The following is a 12,674-nucleotide window of genomic DNA, read 5'->3' as shown; positions in this document are numbered from 1 at the left end:
GCCTTTGGGAAAAATCTTGATACAGATATATCATTATTGTGCATAGGCTTGCTAAGGTTGCCCCTAATAGTAAAACTGTAAGATTCTTATACCTCAAAGGTTTCTGTAAATTTTAAATCTGTTAAGCAGCAGATCCTTGTTGATTAGTTCCAAGTTCTTACCAACATGAATTTCAACTACGCATAGAAGAACATTACTATGATCAAAAGATGAAGCATGACTTTTCCATTGAAAGGTCACTTCATTTTACAATTTCAAAGACTGCAGGCTAGATTCAAAAACCATGATGTTAAAATATTTGAAGAAATTTCTGCTGTTCTACAAATAGAATGATCTTTTGATGGGATCCTATCCATCAACACCTGTTTCTTTGATCATTTTTGCTCAGAAGCGTAGCTCATTTTATGCAAAGAAGGTGAAAATGTGTCAATTTTTCCTGTCTGAGGGCTGGATTCATCTCACCTATCTTTAGCTGTCTTGCATGAGGTGTCCAGGCTAAACTTACCATTAAATGTCCCTATCTGTTCCACCAAGAGTTAGACACCATCAGGAGTGATTGATCCAGCCCTTTCTAGGTGCCAGTTTTGGAATGTGAAGAATTGCATCCCTTAGGTTATTTACCTTCTTGGTTTAGAAGGAGTCTAGAAATCTAACTTAAATGAGCTGCCTAACTTCTAGGTGGCTGAAATTAGGTGAAAGCTACCTTAAATTACTAAATTAGCAAAAGTATTGAAGACTGTTTTTTAAGGTTAAAGCCCTTATGCCCAACTTTTTTTTTAGCATACAGGTTTTTGTTCCCTTAAATATTTTGAGCATGTGTCATTTATCCTCATGAATGTATCACCCAATACATTCAGTATATGTCATATGATGGCACTGTGAGACAAAGATGTCCTCCTACACTAAGGAGCAAACAGAACTTTCTGATGAATTTTTTTCTCTTTTGGGTGTCAGTGGAGAGAAGGATGGGAAAAATCCTCCACTGCTATGTGGGCTTGCTTGAATGATTAGCTCTTTTTTCAGTGCCTAAATGCACAGATTCACATAGTAATTAAATTCCTGCTGTGGAAATTGCTATTCAAAGAAAACAATAAAAAAATGTTTTTGATTAAATGCTATGTCAGCAATGAAACTCAACATTTTGTTGGTGAGGGAGAAGCAGCTTATGAAGAAGCATTTAACATTAATATCTTAGGGGAAGGTTATAGGACTTATTCTTCCATTCAGCAATGCAGAAATTCTCATTTACATGGTTTATACCCCACCCTCCACAGTAAATCATTTCAAGTCAGATATTTTCTTACAGACAATGCACCTCCTCTTCTAACCTAGACCTTCAGCAGTGCCACAGTGAATTCATGTGACACCTCAGGACGGAATTTGCCCCCCAAAACCTTGCCTCAGTATAAACTTTCCATTGGTGCTAGAACTAATGAGCCCTCAAAACTAGTCTGAGTCTTTGGTTTAGATTTTTACTTCATCTAATTCTACTTCATACTGCTGATGAAGACTCATAGGGGTGTATTTTTTCATCATAGGGTATGAAATACAGAATCATGGAATAAAGGAAGTTGCAAGGAACCTCTGGAGGTCATCTAATCCAACCACTATTCAAAGCAGGGCTAACTTAGATCATAGTCGAAGAACTTAAGGGGAAAGAGAAAAAGAATTTTATCCTTCAAGTGTGGGGCTTCTTTATGTAGAAATGCTTCATAACCCCTTTTTCCACATTCAGTAAAGATGACTGGGTGCCAAGGCCATAGTCCAGGGATGTACATATGTAGTGTACATCACATTGGTTATAAACCAATTGTATTTTTTTACACAAACCACATGATTGCTTTTGCCAATAAGTATTTAAAATGGATTTATTGATCCCAAGGAATTCGATCTTTGTTAGTTTATTATTGTATTTTTCATTGTCCTTGTATAATTTTCTGTGTCTTTTGCTTCAGATGGGTTAAAGTATTCTAAGTCTATGAGTAAGAACTCTAGGAAATTCTCATTACAAAAAAGCTAAGTGTTCATTTCTCCAAATGTTGTTCAAATATGGGGGAAATAGATCCTGTAGATTAGTTCTATAGAACACCTTGTGAAATTCAAAGTGATCTAAATTTTCCTCTGAGCAGGTCTGTTCCTTGGCAACAATTCTGTGGTGAGCTGTACTGTCATATTTCCAGAAAGACACTGTGATATTTATAAATCTATCTAAGAATACAGATAACCCACACACTAAAGCATATGTCAGGCCATAGCTGTCAGTCCTGTCAACTTGCAGTTCTTTGAAGGAGCAGAAGGGCACATTGACTCACCAATGTGTGGCCCAGATTTTAGAGCTCTGAGCTCTCTACAGTCTATTGTGCGTTAGTAGATTTTACAAATAAATGTCCCCATATAAGACATATGTTGAGATTCAGAGATAACACTGTTGTAGAAGCTGCTACAAAATATTAGAGCAAATAATGGCTTACAGAATTTGGCACATTCTGTTTGAAAGGATCTGGCAGTGAGTGTGTCATGGACTAATAGCTACGACGCTCTGCAAGAGGTGATTTTGTCTTTCGTGAGGGGGACTAGAAGGGCAGAAGGAAGAAGGCCCTTACTGTGACACAGAGCATCAGTTGGTATGTTAGGGCAGAAAGTGAACAGTGCTTTATTTGTCTGAGAAATGGTAGTGTACAGGTATCCATGCACATTATTGAAAATTATGTCAAAAGGCCCGATACAGCAGAACACTTCCTATTGTTTTTAAATACTTCAGTGGCTTGGGATATCCATGTGCCTGGAAATATTTCTGTACAGCGACTGCCTTTTATTAGCCTTGAGCTCTGCTACCAGCTCAGCACAAAGTCTTGAGCAGCTGCCAGTCAATCACATTATTAAGGCTTGAAATGTTCCAGGCTGGATGAGCAGGGGATTATTTCTGCCCGTGGTTGCTTTCCAAACTGTGTCACCTACTTTCCAGCCTGCCCTCGCTTCTTCAACACAGGGTCTGTGTAAGGCAGGCAGTTCTGTGAAAATGAATATTGAGCCCTTTTGGGTACAGTTAACCTCTGAGGCAACCTTAAGACTTCCGTTTCTAACATGGAAGTAAGTTTCTCAGAGTGTGAGAACTGTTTATTAAGGTCCTTCACTGTGTGTGCAGTGGGAAGAATGTGTACATCTACCACTCCCATGAAATATTATCGTAGTTCATATTTGAGGAGCAGCTGTGAACAACAAACACCTTTATTCTATAAAAAAGATTTATTTTGGCTCAGGAAATCCCTGAACTAAAAATTACTGGTTGTGGAGAGAAAATTTTGATGATGAGCATGTATTTTTGCCCTGTGCTTATCCAAAGACAGGTTACATATACTTTTGGTTTGAATTGGAAGGTCTGCTTGCATGTTACCACATCAATTACTCTTTACTGGGAGACAGAAAAAAAAGGTATCCACAGACCTCTTTTTCTGATTCTGCCTTTCAATACTGTCCACAAAGAGCCTTTTCTTTTCAAGTCAGAAATCATTCTTCACTGTCATGTGCTTATGCAATTCTTCGTGTTGTTGCCTATCAGGAAAGATATCGCTGATGTCTCTCTTCTGAATTAAACATGGGTTATGCTTTTTAAAATAGATTTGTAAGACCTTAACCAAGATTGCAGATACTTTTACACAGCACCATGTACATAAGAATTTTGAGGAAAAATTAAAAAACCAGTTAATTTTCCTTTCAGGAATCATCACAGTTTGAACCATTGTTTTGTGGTCTAATTAATAAACAAAGTATTTTTAAGTCTTGGAATGCAATGTCTCAGTTTTGACTGAAAGGAAATATGGGTTTTAATGTGTTCTCTTGGTTATCAACATGCAGACATATATTTGTCAAAATCTTATATTTAAGGAACTTTCATAGAATGTTCTTGAGAAGACAAGTACTACTCAGACTGTAAAATGGTGTCTTTACACTTGCATTTTAATGTCAGAGTTTTCTTCCCTTGAAAATCATGTGAGGAAGTAAGGAGAGGGAAAGGAGAATGCATTTTTCAACAGGGTTTCCAAGAAGAAAAAGTTCAAGAGCTTTGAACATAAAGCAAATTACTGGATTTGCTTATTGTGAATGTACTGATTAACAGAAAAAGCTATTAAGGAATAAATTAGCAACGATGAAATTTACTTCAGGCATGCCTCTGCATTACTTTACTCTTTATAAAATATTTGTGCCTCTTCACCATAAAGTGAGTGTAGATGAGGTGTGAGTTTTAAATGTTTTTATTTACTTTCATCTCACTTGAAATAGGCTTTATTTTGATGAAAGAATAATTTTCAGTGTGGTGCCTAAGGAGGAAGTGATGGGAACTGCACAGCAGATAAAGACAAAACAATGCAAAACAAAAACAAAGCCCAGCAATTTTACCTATAAAAAAGAAAAATCGTGCTTTGGCAATGAGGAGGTGTAAAGGGTAACACACAATGCTTCTAAGATTCTATATGTAAGAAAGCACATTAACAGAATGTTCAGTTCAAAAAATCAAAATATTTTTATGTTGATCATCCCGGTTCCTGTTTGTTCTTGGCTTTTATCTTTCACTCCAGTCTGGACTATCAGTTATCATAGATAACCACTTCTGGCTCGTTTCCCCATCAGACAATGACCATAGCTCCATGTCTTTCCTTATGAATATTTTTTATCTATCCCTGTTATATAGAACCACTATCCTTCCTGTCACTCAGGTATTAGCTTTTTTGGCTCCCCGTGCCTTATCCTGTAGGCAATATCCAAATACTGCTACATTTTCTTGAAAGTTTTTGGAAGCTTCTTTTCCACATAGCTATGTCTTCCTCTTGTCCTCCATCAATCAATGCAGGCTGCTTTTATTTTATGCCTCTGACACTCACATCAGCTTTTCTCCATCTCACTATTACCACAGCTGCTGCAAAGGTCAAATTAATTAATCTTTCTTCTGTCATTTTCCACTCTCTAAATCTTTGCATTGCAGCTAGTTCAAGTTGTTCCTCTCTGTCTAAAAACCCTCTCACAGGTCCTTCTCTTTTTCACACCTGTTCATGTTTCATTCCTCATTGTGCCTTCCAATATTCTGCTCTAGAAATGTCTTTTTCCTTTCTCCATCTCTTCACTGTTCCTTAAATATGGTGGGGTCTGTTGGTTTTGGTTGTTTTTGTTGTTGTTTTTGTTTGTTTGCTTGTTTTTTTTATGGCTGTCTTCTCGTTGTGAATGTTTCCAGAGAGCCATCTTTCCATTTGTATGCATAATGCATACTTTTGGTCTCAGTTATATGCTGCTCTTTTATCATTAGCCAGATCATTAAGGACAGATAAAGACGCAGTCAGAACAGATGATGAGCATGCGTTTTATTAAGAAAGCTCACTTTAAGTATAAGATATATATAAAAATATATTTTAAAATATACAATACACATACACATATATTTAAATGACATAGATGAATAAATATAGTTATCGTAGATAAATAATGCATCCTAGAGTTGCCACCTAATTTGCATTTCATATGTTATCAATAATCTTTAATGGTAACTGTTCTGGGAAAGCACTGATAAGGGCTGCATATACAATATAGCTTGGGAACTATAACTAAACATGTATAACTGTCATTATTGTTCTAAGTCTCTAGCAGATTTTCTTTTGCTGCAAAGTTAATGTGGGAGGTTGATGTGCCCCAATAAGTGTCTTGTTGCTAATAATTTGATCACACATTTTCTTCCTCGGTTAAAAAAAAAAAAAGCCTTAAACTCTTGACATAAAACTTGTCAATTCATTGAGAAAAAAACCCAGAATAACTAATCTGCAGATGAAATAAAATCTTGAAAACACATTTTTATGAAAAGCAGATTTCACTAAAAAGTAGTATATGACCAATATAATGGTTATTTGTGATATTAAATGACACACTAAGGAATACTTCATGGCAATAGCATCAGTGTTGCAGGCTTTTTCTTGTAGAGAACCATATAAAGAAGCATAAGTGGAGCTTTATTGCAAGCCATTCTTGGATTAATTTTGTCTTCTATCAGGCATTTCTCTGTACGGTTTAATGAGAAAACCTACATTAACTTTCTTCTACCCAATTGAAACTTCAGTTTTTGACACTCTCATCAGTAGCGCTGTGTAGTTTAACCTGTGTTTGTGAGAACACCTACCTTTTTTATTGTAGAGGCATGTTTTTTTAAAAAAATCAAAGGTACTACAGAACATAAAATGTTATGTACTCAGACAAACCAAGGGTTTTTAATATCTCTTTGGGTACACGCTATATTAAATAGAAAAGCTGTTTCCTTTCTTCTTCTGTCTCATCCCTCCTGAAAATCAAGCAGCTCACAGAAGACCTAACCTATGTGCTCCTGAGTGAAATGTTAAATAACCATTTATTTTTGCTCCCAGTGTCAGTTTTTCCATTGAAGTTGTCATGGCTTTATCTTCATTCACCTAACCTTGCGAAGGAAATTATTTGATATTAAGGGTGGTATATCATCTTGTATTTTTTTCAGCAGGTCTGACAGTGTAACATCTGTAACTGGCTTCCTTGACACATGCAGAAAAGTCATAACCAAAAAGGCCATTTCCCTAGTGTCTTTTTGAGACAATCATGAGAAAAGATCTTGAAAGCATTTACTGTGTGATTGAGTTTTGGGTTCTTCAAGAGAGCCTAAATTTTTGCTAATGAGAATTTGGAAATCCTGATGGATTTGGAAATCCTTTGGAAGTCCTCTGTCACTAAAGCACTGAATGATGAAAAACTGTGGACATGTAAAAGGAAGCACTTTAAGAGAAAAAGCAACTTCAGGTTTCACTGCATATGTTGCAAAAGTAAATTTTCTTTTCGTAGTACATTTTTGCTACTGGATTTTAATTCCACTCTAATGTACACTCTTATCTCCACTTCCCAACAGCAAAACAAAGCTACTGCTTTATTTTATAGTTTCAATATATCTCGCCTTCACATGTGATTTAATGTACCTTAGAAGAGGTCACAGCAAGTGGTTTATTTGTGATTCTTAAGTAAATGTGCAGAGTAGTAGTGGAACAAATAGGTAGCATTAGCGCTGTTCTTAAAAGCGTGTACAAAGTAACTGATCCTTTTCCCATCTCACAAAAACAAGACATTGTAAATAAGTTCTTTATTATCAATTGAAAGCTTACAGCATACTTGCAGTTGTGTGAACAAGACTTTCTGCTCTAATCTTTTGCTGATGGCAGGTACTCACCTCACTAATACACAGAAGGGCTGTTTGCTCACTTCTTGAGTGCAGAAGTACTTTTTTCACTGGAAATGAGCAATGGAGTTTAAATGTATGTTGTGGTGAAACCAGGAAATCTTCATGCCCCAAAATATGACCAAAATAATGTGGATGTGATGGGTTTGCACACATATTCACAGCCAAAGCACATTTGTGGGTACTTCCCAGCCCAATAGGATAGAGTATTTAACGGGTGTCAGTAGCTGGCTTCCAAACTGTAGTAAAGGTTTGAAAGATCAATTAAAATTTGAGTGCTATTTATTCACAGATTTTTTTAAAAGTGTCAATCTGTAATTAATAGCATTATTGTGAATATTGAAGTTTTTATGTTGCCTGTGGGAATGTTGTAAGTAATATCACATTGAATGCAGAACAACATGTAATTAGGTTACTGATGGGCTTAGTGTATAGCAGGTACAGCAGATATAATGCTCTACCCATTGTCTGACATATAAGAGAGGAATAAAATGAAAAGGGTGCTTAGCTGCATGACAAGTCTTGGACACATGGGAAAAGCTATGGTCAGTGAAATAATATGGGGTCTCATGTTATAGAACTTCATGGATACCAAGGTTATAAAATGCTAGCATCTGTCTTAATATTTAAAAAAATGCTAACAATTATTTAATATTTGTACTTAAGCGAACATATATTGTGTTATTTAAAAAAGTAGGGATTGACAGACAAAAGCACAGTGCAATAACTGTGAATTAAGTAAGTGAAAGGACTATACGGAGTATAGTATTAGTTAAGTCACTCATTCAGACCCCATCAGACCCTCTGTTTTAGTAGCTGCTATTTATTCTCTTCATGTTATCGCATGTTTTGCAGCAATCCAGTTGCTATGAGTAAGAGTATCCTCACAAGATATAAAGATCTTCTTTTCATTTCGTTAATGTTATAAAGTTAACAAGAGAAAAAGACATTACTATTTGTAAAAAATTATTCTTTTGGTAAAACATACATAGAATAAATCTTCTCAGTTTGATTATTCACTCTGAAAGAAACTTGGATGGTGACTCCAAGCTTTACACATCAGTGTAATCGCCACATCTCAGACAGTTACAGGGGATGATTGTGAAAGTAGTCACATGGGTTTTTTAATTTGCTGGGGATTTATTCTTCCTTATTTTGGGGGTGAGGGGGGGGATACGATTATTTTTAAAATCATTGGTGCCTGCATCTTCAGCACCTTCACTGTTGCCATATCTCTCAGTCTGTCAAAGTGAGAAAAACCTTAGACCCTGAGGAGTTTGGAAGAAAAAAACTGCAAAGATAAAAGTACAGTATTCATCCACTCCACTTTACTACTCTTTCTGCCAGTTTGAGAAAATTTAAGTCTTACTTTAAAGCTTGTGTAAGAAGTGGTGGCAAAAATAACCCTCTGTAATGTTTCTATTTGTGTAATTAAATAGCTGATATTGCAGTAACTCTTGGTAATCCCATCCTATTCTGTTTGTGATTCCTATTTTGACTGTCATAGTCTCCAGCAAATGTGCACAGAAGTTTTAGTAAAAAGATAACCATGTTTTTATTCATTTTTTAACTGCATCTGATTTAAGCTAGAGGAATGGCAGAGCATGTTTTCTTCCCTTCACTCTTTCTTCTTTGGTTTTTATTTCTTTGAAAGGGTTGCTGTGACTGGCTTTTAAATAAGTGGTAATGACCTTACTGTGGGCAACACAAGAGAGACAGGCTGACATGGATCTCTTGTTTTTCCAGATGAGGATAGGCATTCACTCAGGATCAGTGCTGGCCGGTGTTGTTGGTGTAAGAATGCCACGTTATTGTCTCTTTGGGAACAATGTCACCCTTGCAAGCAAGTTCGAGTCAGGAAGTCACCCACGACGCATCAATGTCAGTCCAACCACATACCAGTAAGTCCTCTTACCCTATTCATACTGTTTTTATTTCAGCCTGTTTTGAGTTTGATCTTGTAATATTCTCTGTCCTCAACACATGAACTTCAACACAAAGTTGGAAAGAGGTGTTGCATGGGGCTGTCAGTCTTCCGTTTGCCATCAGAATGTGCAAAGAAGTCAGGCAGTGGAGGCAAGGAAGGAGAACAGGAGGGCCAACAATTCCTGCCTAAAATAATGTGAACAGAGGAAATGGGAGGTCTCCCATAGCTCCATAATTTTATGGGCTATTACAGCTTTAGTCTAAAGACACAGTTTATGGAAAGAAGCACGTTCCTGTTGGCTCAGAAGAAAGTCTTCAATTTTGCCAGCAACGCCAAGCTTTCAAAGAGTTTTCAAGCTTTCTTGAAGACAAAATTTCTTATGTAGCACTGTAAAGAGACACTTGATAGAAGCATTTTCTTAATGTAAGAAAAAAGATTGAAAATGGCAAAGCATTATCCTTAGCTCTTTGAAGAAATTATGCAAATAGAGAGAAGGCTTGATTAAATATGGTTAGGAGGAACAGCTCCTAAACAAAAAAGGTGTTCCTTATTGTTCAAATTTGACAGCTTGACTATTAGAATTTCTGCTGCTTGGATTACTACTGATGTACTCACTTTTTTTTGGCAGGAGATCTCAGTCTTACTCTTTTTCCAACATTCTGAATCTGAAGTAATTTTCTGAAGTATGGTTTTGCTCAGGTTTTGGGACTGTTTCTCTGTGGCAAATCTGTACACAATTGCTCAAACAATACAGATTTTCTTTCTTTTTTCTTTTCTTATACCGAACTGTGAATCTCAATATTTATATTTTCCCCATACCTATCTATGTAAATTAAAGTTTTAAATGTAATTTCTTTGTCCAATAATTGAAGCGTCTGATATGCTAAAATATAAATCAGTCAGAAGTTAAAGTTTAAAAAGAATTTGAACCAGTGAATAAAATGACATTCATCTGAAGAGCCCGTTCACTCAAGGTCAGATTTAAAGCAAGTGTAGCTAATCAAACAAGAGGCAGGAAAACTGAACAGACTTTTGATCATAAAGTGCAGAGAAGGAGATTCATATAGTTGTCTGGTAACATGCAAGAGAAACAGAGACCCAACCTACTATCAGGTGTAGAAAAATCTGTTCATTTAAATAAAAAGAAATTCAATAAATAGGAAATTGCTGTTTGGAATTTGATGTCACTTGAAAATAAATTGTCTTTGGGACCTTCCAGGTACAATGTTCTAGTGGCTTTGGTTCCTGGTCTTCCACTGTGGGATAGGAGGAACCCTCTAAGACACTGAAAAGTGAACACAAGATTGTTTACCAATAGTGTTCTGGTTTTGAAAACTTGTTGAGTAGAGGGCCTTTCATGTTAATTTTACACAAATGGAGCTAGGTGATTCTGGCAAAACGCAAACAAGATGCTGTGGCAGGGACCTGAAAATTTCTGGTACAGGAACAGTTCCTATAAAGGGCTGTTCTCCAACGTGAGAAAGTCTTCCAGGTATTCTGAAAGTGCGGTCCATACTTTTTCAGAGGAGTGATCTTAGTACTTCACAAATGTGGTTCAGGGGTGTGATTCCACTCAGGGCTATGGTGTTGCTCAGGTTTGCCTTCCTGAGAGCAGAACTTGGGAGCTAGACAGTTTCATATTCTTTTAAGAAAAATACGGCTGGAAATAGAAGTAGTGAGTATTTGTGGGGCCAGTGAGGCACAAAACTCTTTTCTTGGCATGCTGAAGCCAGAGTCACTTTTCAGTGTGCCAGTGCCAGTTCTGTTGGTTTTGGTTATGACAGTGATATGCCACCTTTTCTGTGAGACAAGAGATTTGTGGTCATTGTTGAGGAACCTGCTCTAGTTGAAGATGTCCCTGCTCATTGCAGGGGGAGTAGACTAGATGACCTTTAAAGGTCCCTTCTAATCTAAACCATTCTATGATTCTATGATTGTATGCCTTCTTTTCATCACATTGCTCTTAAAAAGTCTGTTCTGAAAGCCAGTTTGAGGGCTTGTATATGAAATATGTATAAGAAATCCATGCTTTTATGCTACCCTTTGTCTGACTCCAGGTACATTGTAGCACACAGAAGATGGTTTCTGTTTGTCTGTCTCACGTCTACTTGGCTGCCATTGGTCATATCATACTATAACAAGTCAATTGTGGGTAACCTGGGTTTGGAGAGTTTTCTTACGAAGATGTAGCTAGCATATGTGAGTCAGATTTTCTCACCCTGTATATCACCCAGGTTGTATCAAAAAGGGGGCTACAAATTTTTTCATTTCCCTTTAATCCTAGAAATGCAGTAGGAGTAGGACTATTTGTTTCAGGATGGCCACATTTTCATCTTATATGATCATCACGTCGGGACTTACCTTCCAGAAAGTTACAAATTTAGACTATTGCTTTCAAAAAGGGAAGATAGTAGAAAAGTGTCTGACGATGCAGTAATGCTATAACCTAAAATTGCAAACCAAAACACAAAAAAATACAGAATTATTGGTATTTGTTATCTGCATTATTGTACTATGTAAAAAATCTGTAGCTATGTGCTGAACAATACACTGCTCGATTCAAAGAACAAGTGCAAGTAGCAGGCTAGACATGTGGTTACTGGTAAAGGAAGTAGAAATTGAAGTAGAAATCAAAGTACAAACAAATAGTGATCTGATGCATCTGTATGTAACTTTTCTTAAAGATAACTTGCATGAATATATAATTTGCTGTGTACAAATAAAGTAATTCATTGCAAACTGGAATGTCATTATAGTTGACCTTATATTTCATCAAATGCTTCTATTTGATCATATTGTGCTACTGTGTACTCAGTTAACACTTTTATTATCTAGGAAGCAGTATTTTCCAAAGTAGGTAATTCTGCAGTCAGTATGAAAATAACAGTATTTTCAATTAATTAAAACTACTGGCATTTATCATTATGGGTTTGTGTCTACCATGCCCCCGATGAAAAGTCTGATACAAGTTTTGTGCTTACAAAGCATGCAGATACTGGAAACCTGTCTAATACTTATCAGCTTTCATTTTACAGTACAGATTATGCATTAGAAAACATCATCAACATTCAAAATGTAATCACACTTCAGAATGCCTATTATTGGTTTCAGATGCTTCCCTGCAAGCCCATAATCCTATATAAATCCATAAAGCCTATATAAGAATCAGAGTCTAAAATAAATACAAGATGTGGTGTTGCCTAGCAGCATCAGTGAACCTGGGGCAGCCTTGCTCCAGTTACACCTGCCTGGGCAGAGCTCTGCAGTGAAAAACAGCACTGTCTACAAGGTGGCCTTTGAATCTGTTGGGAATAAGAGCTCACTTCTGTTCAAAATATCTTAGAATCATACAATGGTTTGGGTTGGAAGGGACCTTTAAAGATTGTCTGGTTCTATCCCCCCTGCCATGGGCAGGGACACCTTCCACTTGACCAGGTTGCTCAAAGCCCCGTCTAACCTGGCCTTGAACACTTCCAGGGAGGGGGCATCCACAGCTTCTCTGGGCAACCTGTT

The 12,674-nt window shown here is 36.8% G+C and overlaps 1 protein-coding gene across 1 annotated transcript in view; it reads left to right on the top strand.

Annotated features, from left to right (window-relative positions):
• Nucleotides 1-12,674, top strand: part of GUCY1A2 (guanylate cyclase 1 soluble subunit alpha 2) — a 166,510-nt gene that overhangs the window by 138,906 nt on the left and 14,930 nt on the right. The window contains exon 7 of the mRNA XM_075082227.1: nucleotides 8,981-9,135. Within this exon, the coding sequence (XP_074938328.1) occupies nucleotides 8,981-9,135 (155 nt within the window). The remainder of the gene's footprint in view (nucleotides 1-8,980; nucleotides 9,136-12,674) is intronic.

This window comes from Phalacrocorax aristotelis, chromosome 1, assembly GCF_949628215.1.
Source record: "Phalacrocorax aristotelis chromosome 1, bGulAri2.1, whole genome shotgun sequence".
NCBI classification, from domain to species: Eukaryota; Metazoa; Chordata; class Aves; order Suliformes; family Phalacrocoracidae; genus Phalacrocorax; species Phalacrocorax aristotelis.
Note: the sequence above shows the minus strand (reverse complement) of the source record. Positions and strands in the feature narration are given on the sequence as shown.